Consider the following 20,180-nt stretch of genomic DNA (forward strand, 5'->3'; position numbering starts at 1 on the left):
ACCTCCCTCCCCCCATTTCTTTCTGTTATCAATATTCTGCTTCCTACATTATATATCAATATATATCAATACAGTCTGCAAGGGATACAGTCCGTAAGCACACATGATTGTGCGTGCTGCTGCTCCACTAATAGTACTAACCTTTAACAGTTAATTTGACTCATTTTCATTCATTACTAGTTTCTATGTAACTGTTTTTATATTGTTTTACTTTCGTTTTTATTCAAGAAAATGTTTTTAATTTAGTTATCTTATTTTATAATTTTTTTTAAAAAGTACCTTATCTTCACCATACATGGTTGTCCAAATTAGGCATACCGGTAATAATGTGTTAATTCCACGACTGTATATATGGGTTGATATCGGTATCGGTTGATATTGGTATCGGTAATTAAAGAGTTGGACAATATCGGAATATCGGATATCGGCAAAAAGCCATTATCGGACATCCCTAATTTTCATACATTTTTGAAAAAGCTCCAGGGAGCCACGAGGGCGGCGCTAAAGAGTCGCATGCGGCTACCCCGCATTAACGAGTGGGGGTTGGTTAACGACCCGCAGTGTGCTCAAACAACCCCCAGGCAGCACCTTTGAGCAGACAATACAGTATTAGGGCTGGGCGATATGGCCTTTTATTAATATCTGGATATTTTATATATCAATATATTTTATATATCAATATATTTTATATATTTTATATATCAAAACAACACTCAATTAAAGTGCACTTTTTGTACAGAACGCCACTACAATAGTTGAAAACAAATAAAGTGCACTTTTGTGCATGATGTCACTCAAGATATTTCAATAAGTGTCAAATAAAAATGAGCTGCATAATAGGACATCAAATAGTGTATGTCCTTCACTATGTGGTAGGTTCCTGCGGACGTTATCTCCTTCTGTTGTTGACTATTTTTTCCAAATGGTGTTGATCTGGAAATTGTTGCTTCTGCATTTTGTGGGTGTGGCACCGAACGGAGATGTTTCAAGCACTCTTCATTCTCTAGAGCAGTGGTTCTGAAGCTTTTTTCAGTGATGTACCCCCTGTGAACATTTGTTTAATTCAAGTACCCCCTAATCAGAGCAAAGCATTTTTGGTTGGAAAAAAAGAGATAAAGAAGTAAAATACAGCACTATGTCATCGGTTTCTTATTTATTAAATTGTATAACAGTGCAAAATATTGCTCATTTGTTGTGGTCTTTCTTGAACTATTTGGGAAAAAGTTATAAAAATAACTAAAACCTTGTTGAAAAATAAACAAGTGATTCAATTATAAATAAAAATTTCTACACATAGAAGTAGAGATGTCCGATTATATCGGTCTGCCGATATTATCGGCCGATAAATGCGTTAAAATGTCATATCGGAAATTATCGGTATCGGTTTTTTTATTATCAGTATCAGGGTTTTTTTTGTGTGTTTTTTTTTTATTAAATCAACATAAAAAACACAAGATACACTTACAATTAGTGCACCAACCCAAAAAACCTCCCTCCCCCATTTACACTCATTCACACAAAAGGGTTGTTTCTTTCTGTTATTAATATTCTGCTTCCTACATTATATATCAATATATATCAATACAGTCTGCAAGGGATACAGTCCGTAAGCACACATGATTGTGCGTGCTGCTGCTCCACTAATAGTACTAACCTTTAACAGTTAATTTTACACATTTTCATTAATTACTAGTTTCTATGTAACTGTTTTTATATTGTTGTACTTTCTTTTTTATTCAAGAAAGTTAAAGTTAAAGTTAAAGTACCAATGATTGTCACACACACACTAGGTGTGGTGAAATTTGTCCTCTGCATTTGACCCATCCCCTTGATCACCCCCTGGGAGGTGAGGGGAGCAGTGAGCAGCAGCGTAGCCGCGCCTGGGAATCATTTTTGGTGATTTAACCCCCAATTCCAACCCTTGATGCTGAGTGCCAAGCAGGGAGGTAATGGCTCCCATTTTTATAGTCTTTGGTATGACCCGGCCGGGGTTTGAACTCACGACCTACCGATCTCAGGGCGGACACTCTAACCACTAGGCCACTGAGTAATGTTTTTAATTTATTTATCTTATTTTATTTGATTCATTTTTTTAAAAAGTACCTTATCTTCACCATACCTGGTTGTCCAAATTAGGCATAATAATGTGTTAATTCCACGACTGTATATATCGGTTGATATCGGTATCGGTTGATATCGGTAATTAAAGAGTTGGACAATATCGGCATATCGGATATCGGCAAAAAGCCATTATCGGACATCCCTACATAGAAGTAATCATCAACTTAAAGTGCCCTCTTTGGGGATTGTAATAGAGATCCATCTGGATTCATGAACTTCATTCTAAACATTTCTTCACAAAAAAAGAAATCTTTAACATCAATATTTATGGAACATGTCCACAAAAAAACGAGCTGTCAACACTGAATATTGCATTGTTGCATTTCTTTTCACAGTTCTTTTTGACAGACATTCAAAAAAAATCTCACGTACCCCTTGGCATACCTTCTAGTACCCCCAGGGGTACGCGTACCCCCATTTGAGAACCACTGCTCTAGCGGGTGACTTTTCAAGTCATGCTACAAATTGGCAGTGCTGCTACTTTTAGTAGCAACGCTTTTGCCGCATACTTGACATATTACGGTTGTCTGTTCGACATCTTCCCGCTTGAAGCCAAACCACCGCCAGACGATGGACCCCCTGCTGTTTTTCTTGGGAATTAATTCTTCTTCCTTCATTTGTTACCAGATTGGCACCTTCTCTCTCTCTCGTATTACCACTCGCACCGCACCGTTAGCACCACAGCTAACGTTACCGGATGTCGCTACCTCTCTGCTCCGTGACGTATGTAAGAAGGCGCGCTTGTTTCATGTCTCTGTGAGAAGGAGAGACAAGAAAGAGTGAGAAACGCCTGTAGTGTAATGCCCGCAACTAAAAGCAACTGCGTGAGAACGTATACTCCAATATCACGATATAGTCATTTTCATATCGCACAGAGACAAACCCGCGATATATCGAGTATATTCGATAAATCGCCCATCCCTGTACAGTATCATCTCTTTCACTTTCGGATTTATGGGGTCGGTGGTGCATTGTTCACTCACACTTCAAGTGAGGGATGAGGCAAAAACTAACCCAGACCCCCTGTTCCACCATTTGTACAAACGGCGGAGTTCCCAGGCGTGTTGTTCCGTCATACCTCTTGGCGTACGGTGTGAGCGCTCTTCCTCCCAGAGGACTTCTGGGCCTTCACCATGGTGCTTTAAGGGGTCTGCTGCACGCCACGTTCGCTGCCAGCACGCTCCCGACACCACTGCAATGAATATGACACAAGCCGAAGAATTAGCGATCGGCCGATTATCAACGCCCACATTTGGCATTCCGGCGTTTATCGGTATCGGCCGATAAACAACAGAACTACATCAGCAGATAAAATATACACACTTATGATGGCAGCATTTACAAAGATATAAAGCAGGGGTCACCAACGCGGTGCCCGCGGGCACCAGGTAGCCTGTAAGGACCAGATGAGTAGCCCGCTGGCCTGTTCTAAAAATAGCTCAAATAGCAGCACTTACCAGTGAGCTGCCTCTATTTTTTAAATTGTATTTATTTACTAGCAAGCTGGTCTCGCTTTGCCCGACATTTTTAATTCTAAGAGAGACAAAACTCAAATAGAATTTAAAAATCCAGGAAAATATTTTAAAGACTTGGTCTTCACTTGTTTAAATAAATTCATTAATTGTTTTACTTTGCTTCTTATAACTTTCAGAAAGACAATTTTAGAGAAAAAATACAACCTTAAAAATGATTTTAGGATTTTTAAACACATATACCTTTTTACCTTTTAAATTCCTTCCTCTACTTTCCTGACAATTTAAATCAATGTTCAAGTAAATGTATTTTTTTTTATTGTAAAGAATAATAAATAAATTGTAATTTAATTCTTAATTTTATCTTCTGTTTTTTCGACGAAGAATATTTGTAAAATATTTCTTCAAACTTATGATTAAAATTCAAAAAAATTATTCTGGCAAATCTAGAAAATCTGTAGAATCAAATTTAAATCTTATTTCAAAGTCTTTTGAATTTATTTTAAAATTTTTGTTCTTGAAAATCTAGAAGAAATAATGATTTGTCTTTGTTAGAAATATAGCTTGGTCCAATTTGTTATATATTCTAACAAAGTGCGGATTGGATTTTAACCTATTTAAAACATGTCATCAAAATTCTAAAATAAATCTTAATCAGGAAAAATTACTAATGATGTTCCATAAATTATTTTTTTAAGTTTTTCTCTTCTTTTTTTCGGTTGAATTTAGAATTTTAAAGATTCAAAATTGAAGATAAACTATGTTTCAAAATGTAATTGTCATTTTTTTCGTGTTTTCTCCTCTTTTAAACCGTTCAATTAAGTGTAAATATCATTAATTATTAATAATAACATAGAGTTAAAGGTAAATTGAGCAAATTGGCTATTTCTTGCAATTTATCTAAGTGTGTATCAAACTGGTAGCCCTTCGCATTAATCAGTACCCAAGAAGTAGCTCTTGCTTTCAAAAAGGTTGGTGACCCCTGCTATAGAGTGATGTAGATTGTAATATCCACTGCTCAAGCACCAGCTCGTTTGCTCTGCATGAGTAAAGCCCTGCCCCCTTTTTTTTTATTCATTTCCGATTAAAATTACTTTCATTGTCCCTCCTTCCAGTTGTTGCCGGGAAATCCAGTTTTTGTCCTTCGTCCGCAACGCTGTGAGTCAACGGCTTATTAAAGGAGCACCGCAAGTTTCATGTTCCGTGATTCAATTAAATGACTATACAGAGATGGTTGGACATGAAGACGACGGAAAAGATACACCTCTGCCAAAAATCCAAACTTTGTGTAAATACTTTGACAAACAGGAGACTTATTATATAAGTAAAGAAGAGCAGGCAGCAGCTCTCACATTCTCATACTTTCTGTAAAATTTAGGAAGAAATGATGTCAGCTAGCTTGAAAAATGTCTCAAATATAAACTACGTGAACAAGCTAGTGTTGTTCGGATACCAATATTTTGGTACAGGTACCAAAATGTATTTCGATACTTTTCTAAATAAAGGGGACCACAAAAAAATCCATTATTGGCTTTATTTTAACAAAAAAATCTTACGGTACATTAAGCATATGTTTTTTATTGCAATTTAGTCCTTAAATAAAATAGTGAACAAACTAGACAACTTGTCTTTTAGTAGTAAGTAAACAAACAAAGGCTCCTAATTAGTCTGCTGACATACGCAGTAACATATCGTGTCATTCCCCATTCTATTATTTTGTAAAAAAAAATGATTAAGGACAAGTGGTAGAAAATGAATTATTAATCTACTTGTTCATTTACTGTTAATATCTGCTTACTTTCTGTTTTAACATGTTCTAGCTACACTTCTGTTAAAATGTAATAATCACTTATTCTTCTGTTGTTTGGATGCTTTACATTAGTTTTGGATGATACCACAAATTTGGGTATCAATCCGATACCATGTCGTTACAGGATCATACATTGGTCATATTCAAAGTCCTGATGCGTCCAGTACTTAGTGTATGGTACTTTTTAGAGACAGTATAGTACCGAATATGATTTATTAGTATCGCGGTACTATACTAATACTGGTATACCTTAAAACCCTAGAACAATTTTTTTTTTTTTTTTTATTCTTTTTTTAATTAAAAAAAAAAAAAAACCTAGAACAAGCCCAGAATTGTTTTTATTTAGATGTTTGCAATATTTCAGGGTTTCCCACAAGGAACCCTTACAATACCCTAAATCCATAAACTGCTATAAAATTGTACAAAATTGATTAGATGGCAAATTATTGTAATGTAGAGAAATCCCACATTTTTATAAATTTTCCCAGTAGATTTTCTATATCTTGAAACACAAATGTTGATGCTCCTCTTAGACACATTAATGAAGGTGTTTGTGAAATCCCCTGATGTTGTTTGCAAACATTAGCGCTGCATAAAACTTGTCCGACGTTTCCTTCAAAAACAATGTTAAATTAAAGCTGCAAGCAGCGTTGGTCGGGTCCGCATTTTGGCAGGTGCTAGTCCTAGGTGTCCCAATACTTTTGTCCAGTGGTAGTTTTCGCCGTACAGAACTTTTAATCAGAAGGGTTCAATCTCTCTCCTGTAGCAGTTTGAAGCCGAAACGACAAACGCGCTCAGAGGAGATAACGTTTGATGTTTGGTGACCGGTTGTAACAAAAATTTAGTTTTGAAGGAGGAATAGCAAACTTCCTGTTGATTTTTGCTGAAGGATGTCAATCTATGAAATGTAGGTCTAGGCAAGACCTACATAGAGGTATTTGTTTCATGTCTCTAAGACGTTCCTACCGGAAGTTACAAGCAGTTTTGTCTTGGGTTTTCCTGTGGGGAGCAGTTTTGTCTCTGTTTTATTCAAAAATTATGTAGAGCGCAATTTTGAGTTTTGGGGTTCGGTTTTTTTTTTAGATCGCAATTTCTACCAGTCCCGACGTGTGTGAGAAGTTTGGTGAGTTTTGAAGTATTTTAAGGGGGTCAAATTACAGGTCAAAAAGCAAAAATGAGTGTTTTTAGTCATTTTTAGTCTTGAACGGGGAATTGCCAACTTCCTGTGAATTTTTGCCCGAAGAAATAAATTAATGAAAAGTAGGTCTAAGTAAGACCTACATAGAGCTTTTTGTTTCATGTTTCTACGACATTCGTACTGGGAGTTAGAGGCAGTTTTCTTCCTAGGGGGCGCTAGAGAGCAATTGTGATTTTTGGGGTTTGTTTTTTTTACCAAAGAGTTTTGTTCGCGTTTTTTTATGTGTGCGAAAAATTTGGTGAGTTTTGAAGCATGTTAAGGGGGGCAAAGTAGTCCGCAAAGCTGCGGAATAATAATAATAAAGAATAATAAAACCTTACAAATTCAATAGGTTCCTTTGTAACCTGTATAAAGGACTCCCTGTGGGAGTCCTTTATACAGGGTACTGGCGGACCCTAAAAAACCAACTTAAAGCCCTGTCCAGCTGCAGCTATTTACTGACGTACGCTAATCATATTTAAATAACCTTCACTGAAATGAATATGGGCTCCAAATATTGTGTTCCTTGACTACTAATGATTGGTATGAGCCCTGAATAAAACTAATAAGATTGACAGGTGACATTGACCTTGGCTTTAGCATAAACAAAATAGTAATTTAAATAATGCTGCCCTCTATCTGTAATCAAGTACAGTCTAGTGCAGTGGTTCTTAACTGGGTTCGATTGGTGAGTCGGCCTTAGGGGTTCGACGGAGGTCAAGACACACCCGACCCATCGTGTAAATAAAAACTTCTCTCTATCGCATCGGGTGAAGTCCTTCGTCCTTCTGCCGATCGCTGGAACGCAGGTGAGCACGGGTGTTGATGAGCAAATGAGGGCTGGCTGGCGTAGGTGGAGAGCTAATGTTTTTAGCATAGCTCTGTGCAGTCCGGTTGCTAAGTTAGCTTCAATGGCGTCGTTAGCACAGCATTGTTAACCTTCGCCAGCCTGGAAAGCATTAACCGTGTATTTACATGTCCACGGCTTAATAGTATTGTTGATTTTCTATCTATCCTTCCAGTCAGGGGTTTATTTCTTTTGTTTCTATATGCAGTTAAAGCAAGATGCTATCACGTTAGCTCGTAGCTAAAGCATTTCGCCGATGTATTGTCGTGGAGATAAAAGGCACTGAATGTCCATTTGGCGTTCTCGACTCTCATTTTCAAGAGGATATAGTATCCCAGGTGGTTTAAAATACAAATCTGTGATCCACAATAGAAAAAGGAGAGTGTGGAATCCAATGAGCCAGCTTGTACCTAAGTTACGGTCAGAGCGAAAAAAGATACGTCCATCACTGCCTCTCAAGTCCTTCACTGTAACGTTCCTCATCCACGAATCTTTCATCCTCGCTCAAATTAGTGGGGTAATCGTCACTTTCTCGGTCCGAATCTCTCTCGCTCCATTGTAAACAACGGGGAATTGTGAGGAATACTAGCTCCTGTGACGTCACGCTACTTCCGCTACAGGCAAGGCTTTTTTTTATCAGCGAGCAAAAGTTGCGAACTTTATCGTCAATGTTCTCTACTAAATCCTTTCAGCAAAAATATGGCAATATCGCGAAATGATCAAGTATGACACATAGAATGGATCTGCTATTCCCGTTTTCATTTCAGTAGGCCTTTAAAATAATACTTGTGTACTTTAAAACAACAACATCTCATTGCACAGGAAGAGCCTCATTAGCATGAATCAATAGCAGTCAGTCATGTTTCTACTTGTAGTTCCCCAGAAAAGCCAACAGAGGGAGACAAAGTTAAGATTCATCTAACTGTCAAAAGGTTAGTTAGTGGTCCAGACGTGTTGCCATGAAGACGCACGTTAGAGCAAAACAAATACATACACCTAATTTTTGCATCAAAACAGTATTGATTGTGAGCTTCGCTGAGGTAAATTACCTAAAAAAAAAACCTGCAGTTTTGCCACTGGGAGTTGGTGCTCATTATTGAACGCCTTCTCAAAAGGTGTTAGAACATCAACATCACGAGTGCGAGCAAATGGACATTATACTGAGCGTCGCTGCCAAGCATCCACCTCAAGTCTGGCAAGTTACATCATTCATGAGCACAAATATGTTTAAGCTGCATCCTCGGTCATAATCCACACCCGGCGTGTCCAACACGCACGTTGTGTACATGCTATGGACTCTGGCAAAAAGCCGTTGTCTCTCAGTTACAGCTAAGAGGAAGCATCCAGGACGGGACTTCCTTCTAATGGACACACTTGGATGTGATGCAGCCTGCTGGCGGAGTCCCACCAGTGACATGACACAACCGCAGGAAGGAGAAAGGCTAGGGTAGGATCGAGTGTTGACTACGAGGTGGCCCAGTGGTGATGGGCCGCACCTTGTTTGGTTGAATGGTGACGCGTGATACACTGTATCCCCCCTAGGGTTGTCTCGGTACCGGTACCAAAATGTATTTCGATTAGGGATGTCCGATAATGGCTTTTTGCCAATATCCGATATGCCGATATTGTCCAACTCTTTAATTACCGATACCGATATCAACCGATACCGATATATACAGTCGTGGAATTAACACATTATTATGCCTAATTTGGACAACCGGGTATGGTGAAGATAAGGTACTTTTTTTTAAAAATGAATCAAATAAAATAAGATAAATAAATTAAAAACATTTTCTTGAATAAAAAAGAAAGTACAACAATATAAAAACAGTTACATAGAAACTAGTAATTAATGAAAATGAGTAAAATTAAGTGTTAAAGGTTAGTACTATTAGTGGAGCAGCAGCACGCACAATCATGTGTGCTTACGGACTGTATTCCTTGCAGACTGTATTGATATATATTGATATATAATGTAGGAAGCAGAATATTAATAACAGAAAGAAACAACCCTTTTGTGTGAATGAGTGTAAATTGGGGAGGGAGGTTTTTTGGGTTGGTGCACTAATTGTAAGTGTATCTTGTGTTTTTTATGTGGATTTAATAATGATTTAGGGCTATATAAATAAACATTGATTGATTGATTGATTGATATTAGGTTATTTAAAATGATACGATTTAGTGAGTTTAAATTGATTCAGTAACTTTTTGGCAAAACAAATGAAGCAGTGTGACTGTGAAATAAATACTGGCTACTACACATGAAGTGACCTATATTCCTGTTATTTATTGTAAGGAAATTAGGTATAAATTAAGTATAGATACAAACAAGCAAGTAAACAATAAATTAATGGTCATTGCATTCATATCTTATTTTAATAAAGTGCAACCAACACTTTAGGTTGAATTACCTTATTTTCCAGGCCATAGAGTGCACCAGTACCGTATTTTTCGGAGTATAAGTCGCTCCGGAGTATAAGTCGCATCGGCCGAAAATGCATAATAAAGAAGGAAAAACACATATATAAGTCGCACTTTTGGGGGAAATTTGTTTGATAAAAGCCAACAGCAAGAATAGACATTTGAAAGGCAATTTAAAATGTCTAAAGAATAGTGAACAACAGGCTGAATAAGTGTACGTTATATGAGGCATAAATAACCAACTGGTATGTTAACGTAACATATTATGGTAAGAGTCATTCAAATAACTATAACATATAGAACATGCTATACGTTTACCAAACAATCTGTCACTCCTAATCGCTAAATCCCATGAAATCTTATACGTCTAGTCTCTTACGTCAATGAGATCAATAATATTAGTTGATATTTTACGCTAATGTGTTCATCATTTCACACATAAGTCGCTCCTGAGTATAAGTCACACCCCCGGCCGGCCAAACTATGAAAAAAACTGCGACTTATAGTCCGAAAAATACGGTATTTAAGACGCACACACTGCATTTAAGAATAAACAAATAGATTCACATGTTAGCCGCACTGGACTATAAGCAGAAGATACGGTACAAAATATATATTTTTGCATACCTTAATTGTTTCCAAACGCTGTCTGTAACACGGCAGTAAAACAGTTGATCAAACAAAACAGAAGTCATCGTCATGGACCCACTAGCTGTGCAAGCGAAACAGACTCAACTCCACTGTGACGCTTTGGTGAGTTTACGAAACTGAAACAATACAAAAGAATGCCATTGCAAGTTGATAATACTAAGACGTACACTGTTAAAGGTGTTAGCGCATTCGCTAATGCTAACACCGCTACCTTGATTCCATTACGATAACACGTACAAACATACATGACACTTTGATAGACATCACACAAGAGACGGTTTAGTAAGTATTAAAGGCCTACTGAAATTACATTTTCTTATTTAAACGGGGATAGCAGGTCCATTCTATGTGTCATACTTGATCATTTTGCGATATTGACATATTTTTGCTGAAAGGATTTAGTAGAGAACATCGACGATAAAGTTTGCAACTTTTGGTCGCTGATAAAAAAAAGCCTCGCCTGTACCGGAAGTAGCGTGACGTCACACGTTGTGGAGCTCCTCACATCTGCACATTGTTTACAATCATGGCCACCAGCAGCGAGAGCGATTCGGACCGAGAAAGCGACGATTTCCCCATTAATTTGAGCGAGGATGAAAGATTTGTGTATGAGGAAAGTGAGAGTGAAGGACTAGAGGGCAGTGGAAGAGATTCAGATAGGGAAGATGCTGTGAGAGGCGGGTGGGACCTGATATTCAGCTGGGAATGACTACAACAGTAAATAAACACAAGACATATATATACTCTATTAGCCACAACACAACCAGGCTTATATTTAATATGCCACATAACAGACACCTCCCCCCTCCCGTCCATATAACCCACCAATACAACTCAAACACCCGCACAACACACTCAATCCCACAGCCCAAAGTACCGTTCACCTCCCCAAAGTTCATACAGCACATATATTTCCCCAAAGTTACATACGTGACATGTACATAGCGGCACGCACGTATGGGCAAGCGATGAAATGTTTGGAAGCCGCAGCTGCGTACTCACGGTACCGCGTATCCAACTCAAAATCCTCCTGGTAAGAGTCTCTGTTGTCCCAGTTCTCCACAGGCCAATGGTAAAGCTTGACTGTCATCGTTCGGGAATGTAAACAATGAAACACCGGCTACGTGTTTATGTTGCTGCAGCCGGCCGCTAATACACCGCTTCCCACCTACAGCTTTCTACTTTGCTGTCTCCATTGTTCATTGAACAAATTGCAAAAGATTCACCAACACAGATGTCCAGAATACTGTGGAATTTTGCGATGAAAACAGACGACTTAATAGCTGGCCACAATGCTGTCCCAAAATGTCCGCTACAATCCGTGACGTCACGCGCAAACGTCATCATACCGAGACGTTTTCAGCAGGATATTTCGCGGGAAATTTTAAATTGCACTTTACTAATCTAACCCGGCCGTATTGGCATGTGTTGCAATGTTAAGATTTCATCATTGATATATAAACTATCAGACTGCGTGGTCGCTAGTAGTGGCTTTCAGTAGGCCTTTAATTGTAACTTTTAGTTATATTGTAAAATTTACAAACATTGCTTGGGATGAGGAATGAAGAATCCTTCCTGACAGAAATGCTATGGAAGAATACTTCCTGCTCAAGAAACAAAACAGTAAGTACATTTTCAACCCACAATACTTGCAGTGAGCAAAGTCGTCCAAAAGATGGTGCTACAGCACAAATAATAACACACTTTTTCAGTGTCTCTGTCGGTGTTCTTTGAAAATGATTTGTTGAATACAAAACATTATGGCTAGATTAGCCGCACCGATTTATAAGCCGCAGGGTTCAAAGCTTGGGAAAAAAGTAGTGGCTTATAGTCCAAGAGGAAAGCTTGTCTGCACTCATTTTCAACATTCGAGACATTTTCAATAAAAGTACAGTAACCAACATTTTAACTAAGTTTAGCTGCTACTTTTGCTTTTGTTTTCTAACATAAAATAGTACAATATTAATATCAAAAATAAAGTGCAACTAAAATCTATTTAGGTGGAATTAGCAGTAAATACTTTTGCTGTTGTTTTTTAACATAGAAATAATACAAACACAACATTGATATAAAAAATGATGTGAACTTTTGCTTTTATTTTCTAACATAAAACAATACAATATCAATATCAAAAATAAAGTGCTACTAAAATCGATTTAGGTGGAATTAGCAGTAAATACTTTTGCTGTTGTTTTTTAACATTAAAATAATACAACCAGGGATGTCCGATAATGGCTTTTTGCCGATATCCGATATTCCGATATTGTCCAACTCTTTAATTACCGATACCGATATCAACCGATACCGATATCAACCGATATATGCAGTCGTGGAATTAACACATTATTATGCCTAATTTGGACAACCAGGTATGGTGAAGATAAGGTACTTTTTAAAAAATAAAATAAAATAAGATAACTAAATTAAAAACATTTTCTTGAATAAAAAAGAAAGTAAAACAATATAAAAACAGTTACATAGAAACTAGTAATGAATGAAAATGAGTAAAATTAACTGTTAAAGGTTAGTACTATTAGTGGAGCAGCAGCACGCACAACCATGTGTGCTTACGGACTGTATCCCTTGCAGACTGTATTGATATGTGAAGTGAAGTGAATTACATTTATATAGCGCTTTTTCTCAAGTGACTCAAAGCGCTTTACATTGTGAAACCCAATATCTAAGTTACATTTAAACCAGTGTGGGTGGCACTGGGAGCAGGTGGGTAAAGTGTCTTGCCCAAGGACACAACGGCAGTGACTAGGATGGTGGAAGCGGGGATCGAACCTGAAACCCTCAAGTTGCTGGCACGGCCGCTCTACCAACCGAGCTATACCGTCCCGTTCCTCAATCCTCAGGATCCTGAGGATTGAGGAAAACCCCTCATGAAACAGGCCTGTAGAGATGAAATAGTCTTGTGATTTTTTTCCCACACATACATATTACGCTCTACCACGGTATCGAGCACTATTTTTTGGATAATCTAATTAAGACATATATATATATATATATATATATATATATATATATATATATATATATATATATATATATATATATATATATATATATATATATATATATGTATATATATATATATGTATGAAATACTTGACTTTCAGTGAATTCTAGCTATATATATATATATATATTTATTATATTATACATATAAATAAAATAAATACTTGAATTTTCTGGAGGCTATCCAGTAGATGGCAGTATTGTCCTGTTTAAGAGTGTCACAACATTGCTGTTTACGGCAGACGAACTGCTTTACGGTAGACAAAAACGTGACTGCTGTTGTTGTGTGTTGTTACCGGCGCTGGGAGGACGTTAATGAAACTGCCTAACAATAAACCCACATAAGAAACCAAGAACTCGCCCTCGATCATTCTACAGTTATAACGTGATTGGGCAGGCACGCTGTTTATATCGTGGGAAAGCGGACGTGAAAACAGACTGTCGCCGCTGTCCCCACTCAGGTCCGCATTGAGCTGGAGGGGGCGTGGCCTCCAGCTCCGGCTGAATTCCGGGAGTCTCCCGGTAAAACCGGTATGAGCATATGTTTAATGTAAAACATTGTAAAATGTTCAAATAAAGCCAATAATGCCATTTTTGTGGTCCCCTTTATTTAGAAAAGTACCGAAAAGTATCGGAAAGTATGAAAATACATTTTGGTACCGGTACCAAAATATTGGTATCGGGACACCACGAATACGTTTATTGCATTTGAAAGGGTTACTTGCATTATTATTTGTACATGTTTTAAATACATTATCGCTTAAATTGGTCCTAAAATAATGCTGACAATAATGTAGTTCATCTGCAATTACAGATATACCCACAAACGGCATCAATGATAGCCGTGGTAAAACTCTCAACCGTTACCGTTTTAAATCAAAATGATCGAAAAAACGGGATTGACAGCACTTTGATAGGCTCACGGACGGACTGGCGCTAGCTTAAATGCTAACACCAATATAAGTGACATTAACTTCTTTCCCTCTTAAGAAACGACTTACCAAAATATAAATTTGTATAAACAGATTGCTGTCGGAGCAACTCAGATATGTGCTCTCGCAACACAGAATAATCAATATTTTACGGTGCGTTCAAGGACCACTGAACAGAGTAGGACACCATAACGTCCGGCGGAACACTTATCAGTGTAACATACGAAAGCCAAAACATGCACAATGGTGGGCTTTTTAACGGTGGGTCTATTTATTTGAGTATTTTTTTTATAACATCTAAATGTTTCAGTGTGTGTATAAGTACTTTTTGAACACATTCCACGATACCGCGATAATAATCATAACATTGATGATTTTGGTCACAATAACTGATGTACAATTTTCATTTCGTTGCATCTTTATCTGCACTGCAAAAAGTCCGTGTTCAAAAACGAGAAAAAACAAAACAAAAATTAGGGGTATTTATTTATTTATTTATTTGAACTAAGCAAAATTATCTGCCAATAGAACAAGAAAATTCGGCTTGTCAAGACTTTCCACAACAAGTCAAATTAGCTAACCTCAATGAACCCAAAAATACCTTAAAATAAGTATATTCTCACTAATAAGTGCACTTTTCTTGGTAGAAAAAGAGACCTTTTTTGCTGAATATGTTGAAAAATATTCTTAAATAAGTACATGCTAGTGGCATTATCTTGACATAATGATATGCGCTCGGCATCATGATTTTTTTTTTTCATGCTTGAAGTAAGAAATGATTACTTTAAAAAAGTAGTTTTATACTTGTGAGTGTTAATGACACAGCTTTGCAACAGTTGATATTCTAGTTTCAAGTAGGGCTATATCGCGATATACTCGATATATCGCGGGTTTGTCTCTGTGCGATATAGAAAATGACTATATCATGATATTGGAGTATACGTTCTCACGCAGTTGCTTTTAGCTGCTGGCATTACACTACAGGCTCTTCTCACTCTTTCTAGTCTCTCCTTCTCACAGAGACATAAAACAAGCGCACCTTCTTACATACGTCACATACGTATACGCCCTCGCGGAGCAGAGAGGTAGCGGCATGGGTAACGTTAGCTGTGGTGCGAGTGGTAAAAAGTTGCGAACTTTATCATCGATGTTCTCTACTAAATCCTTTCAGCAAAAATATGGCAATATCGCGAAATGATCAAGTATGACACATAGAATGGATCTGCTATCCCCGTTTAAATAAGAACATCTCACATCAGTAGGCCTTTAAAGCAACCGCAGCACATACATATATATACAACACATCTCCCTTTTTTAACTTTTGTTTTTCTTTCCTTGTAAGCGTTACAAAATCACACTGTATATGTGTTGTCTGTCTAATTATAAATAATGCAGACGAGGCGTGTTGGCTGAGTTCTTGACGTTTACTTTCACAGCGTGTTCATAAACTCATTCTTAGCTGCCGGGTGGCGACATGCAACAACACTTTTCGGGGCTACCGCGCATGCTCGTCACTCCCGTTGCATGCTGGGTAGTGTAGTTGTTATATTCCCTAGCTCATAACATCACATCTTTCCCCCTATAAAGAAATGATGTTAACTCAATAAAAGTGTATTTCTTTTTTTAGCTTGAACTTTTCATTGTTTAGCATTGTAACCACATTTGCAAACAACTTTTCTCTTAATAGAATTTTCTTTCAATAAAGAAAATAAAGTGCAAAAAATGTCAAAGCATCATAACAAACAGTTATGTTCCAATAGCAGCAGAAGTGCACTTTTTGGAGAGCTGTATTTTTTTCAGTTTTGTGCCCAAGGGACTGATTTTATTTAACACTATATTATTATTTATACACCTATAGTGATCACAGAGTCAGCTTGTTTTTGTGTTACTGTATATATTTGTTTTTTTGAAAAATCCCACTTAATATACTTTGGGTAACAACAGTCAATATTTATTTATTTTATTTTTTTAGGGGGGTAACAGTCAATATTTATTTATTTATTACATTTTATTTTTTTCTTATATAATAAAAGTGAGCTTTTGTTAAACCAAATATTGTGTGGTTTTTTTCCATATACAACAACCTATCTGGACTCGATAAGAGAATCGATAAGGAATCGGTTCGATAAGAGGATTCGATAATAGGCTCGAACTCGATAATTTCTTATCAAACATCATCCCTAGCTTGAGTTTGTGTTTATTTGGAACATGCAAGCATACATCATGGTACGTCACAACTTCCAGTTTCTCTATTCAACATGTTCGAAAAGGGAGTAGGAAGAAGCAGAGCTTATTTAATCCTACCCCTTTTCCTTTACATGGCAGTTGCTAAAACTTGTGTTCACTTCCTGTTCTCAATTTATTCACAATATACTCCATAACTAATAACATCAAAAATAAATAAATAATAATTAGTGAGGTATATTATATTTCCTATGGTGAGATAAGTAAGATTATCTAGACAATGAATGGATGGATGAAATAAATTCAGAAGGTTTATCATGGTTCTTCTTCTTTGTACTTTGCAAACACTTTAAGTTTGAAGAGTTTCTTGAAGTGCAGTGTTTCCCACACATTCATTTATTTGTGGCGGCCCACCACGAAAGAATTACGTCCGCCACAAATGAAGAAATATATATTTTTTTTTTTTGTCTTGTCCAGCTTCTCAGGCAAATCATATAGTTGATGTAGATGCCCATATAGGCTGTTCACATTTACTTTACAAAAGAGAAGTGTAGGATACTTCTCTTGTTGCCTTATTTGTATTTGACCACTACTGTTTTCTGTTTATTTGTTACTGACTGTGGCAGGACACCTCTGCCTCTGTTTCACTTTATGTTGCTGGTAAATAATATGGTTGTAGTAGTAGGCTAACGTTTAATTATTTAGTATGCACTAATTAAAGGGGCAAAGCTTTAAGAGACATTTTAGCTTTTATATTTTATAAGATATATTTTTTGTAAGAACCACAATTAATAAATATATTTCAGTGAATAACTTATTGTTCAAATCTGTATATAAATATGTACATAAAGTGTTGTAATTATATTGTAAAATGGATGGACAGATGGATGGATGGACCTTTAAAACAAAACTGTTATTATTAATTAGTAAGTATACATTTTTTGAGCCTTTTTAGATTAAATCATATCATTGAAGTAAATTATGCAAATTACTTGATGATGTCATGGTGACCACGCCCATAGCCACGCCCCCACCACCACAGGTATCTTGGCAGTTTATGGGAAACACGGAAGTGGATTATATTAGTACATTGTTTGATTTATTTGCTTAATCCATTCCATAATGTAATTCCACATACTGATGTACTGAAGGTCTTAAGTGTTATACGTGCGTACACATGTTTTATATTACATTTTTCTCTAAGATTATATTTCTCCTATTTGGAGCGGTCCGTAAACATACAGCATGTTAAATATATTTAGGTGTGCAATTAGTTATCTTTCTGTGAATATTGTACAGTCAAAATAGGCATATATATGACATTTATGAAAATGACATCAATATTAATTGGTAAACTGTGATGAATCTTATTAGACTTTGTTTAATTATTTGACAGCCTAAAGCAGGGGTCACCAACGCGGTGCCCGCGGGCACCAGGTAGCCCGTAAGGACCAGATGAGTAGCCCGCTGGCCTGTTCTAAAAATAGCTCAAATAGCAGCACTTACCAGTGAGCTGCCTCTATTTTTTAAATTGTATTTATTTACTAGCAAGCTGGTCTCGCTTTGCTCGACATTTTTAATTCTAAGAGAGACAAAACTCAAATAGAATTTGAAAATCCAAGAAAATATTTTAAAGACTTGGTCTTCACTTGTTTAAATAAATTCATTAATTTTTTTATATTGCTTCTTATAACTTTCAGAAAGACAATTTTAGAGAAAAAATACAACCTTAAAATGATTTTAGGATTTTTAAACACATATACCTTTTTACCTTTTAAATTCCTTCCTCTTCTTTCCTGACAATTTAAATCAATGTTCAAGTAAAAAAAATTTTTTTTTATTGTAAAGAATAATAAATACATTTTAATTGAATTCTTCATTTTAGCTTCTGTTTTTTTTAACGAAGAATATTTGTGAAATATTTCTTCAAACTTATTATGATTAAAATTCAAAAAAATTATTCTGGCAAATCTAGAAAATCTGTAGAATCAAATTTAAATCTTATTTCAAAGTATTTTGAATTTCTTTTAAAATTTTTGTTCTGGAAAATGTAGAAGAAATAATGATTTGTCTTTGTTAGAAATATAGCTTGGTCCAATTTGTTATATATTTTAACAAAGTGTAGATTGGATTTTAACATATTTAAAACATGTCATCAAAATTCTAAAATTAATCTTAATCAGGAAAAATGACTAATGATGTTCCATAAATTATTTTTTTAAGTTTGTCTCTTCTTTTTTTCAGTTGAATTTTGAATTTTAAAGAGTCGAAATTGAAGATAAACTATGTTTCAAAATTTAATTGTCTTTTTTTTTTCGTGTTTTCTCCTCTTTTAAACCGTTCAATTAAGTGTAAATATCATTAATTATTAATAATAACATAGAGTTAAAGGTAAATTGAGCAAATTGGCTATTTCTGGCAATTTATTTAAGTGTTTATCAAACTGGTAGCCCTTCGCATTAATCACTACCCAAGAAGTAGCTCTTGGTTTCAAAAAGGTTGGTGACTCCTGGCCTAAAGCATATTGTATTGGACTACCCAGTCGATCTATAAAAATATAGTTATTATTATTATGTGTACTATTCAAGTAAATAATAAATGATGAAAGACTGGAGTACTTGTTGAAAGTCACAATTAACGCCTCTCTCCACTCTCTAATGTGTAACACGATGCTACAAATAGTCGTAAACAAACATTAGTCTTCATTGTAGCCTACATTTACATGGGATTAGGTTTAAAAATAACACTTCCCCCAATTGGTTCTCAGTAGTCTAGACGTAATATGGGTGTGGATGAATGGACACACCATACACTTTTTTTTTGTCATAAAAACCGGCAGACACTCTCACACCCACACTTTCCAGAAGCGAATTGAGTATTTTAAACACAACATAACAAGACAAACTGTATTGTCTCATCTCCCCTGAGATAGAACACAGTTTCTGGACTGCAAAGAGACAAAGTTACAAAAGTGCAGGATAACACAAAGTCAGTCTAGCTGGCCATCAGTTAACAACTAATGCAACAACCTGTCTGATACCACACACACATTGGGCCTTTTGTTCCCCCCACTATCCTGTTTACCCAGGTAAATGAAGTACCCTCTTGCGTTTCCACCAAAAACTACTCACGTAAATAAAGTTCCACAGGAACTAATTTAGTTCCTGGTAGCGAGGTAGGACTTTGCAAAGTTCCTCATTAACTTTAGAGCAGGCCTGGGCAATTATTTTGACTCCGGGGCCAAATTGAGCGGGAAAAAATGTGTCTGGGGGCCGGTATATCTATTTGTAGCAACACTAATACAAAACCTCACAATAATGTCTGATTAAATGCTAAAAAAAACGTTATGACAGACCGCCTTAAAAAACAGAATGGAATTTTTTTTACTGAAAATAAAGAATGTGGGATTTACAATATTAACTATGAACGATAAAAACTGAATATTGACAACATATGAACGTCACACCCCCTCTCTATTGACATATTTTACAATCAAGCAAAACGCAACAAAAATGCAACAAACACAGTAAAATATGAAGGCCAA

General features: G+C 36.3%; 1 protein-coding gene across 1 annotated transcript in view; it reads right to left on the minus strand.

Annotated features, from left to right (window-relative positions):
- The window catches only part of LOC133662523 (zinc finger protein 800-like), a 70,740-nt gene that overhangs the window by 37,858 nt on the left and 12,702 nt on the right, over nucleotides 1-20,180 (minus strand). The window contains exon 2 of the mRNA XM_062066606.1: nucleotides 3,200-3,313. Within this exon, the coding sequence (XP_061922590.1) occupies nucleotides 3,200-3,256 (57 nt within the window). The 5' untranslated portion in view covers nucleotides 3,257-3,313. The remainder of the gene's footprint in view (nucleotides 1-3,199; nucleotides 3,314-20,180) is intronic.

The sequence above is a fragment of the Entelurus aequoreus genome, linkage group LG12, assembly GCF_033978785.1.
Source record: "Entelurus aequoreus isolate RoL-2023_Sb linkage group LG12, RoL_Eaeq_v1.1, whole genome shotgun sequence".
In the NCBI taxonomy this organism is placed as follows: domain Eukaryota; kingdom Metazoa; phylum Chordata; class Actinopteri; order Syngnathiformes; family Syngnathidae; genus Entelurus; species Entelurus aequoreus.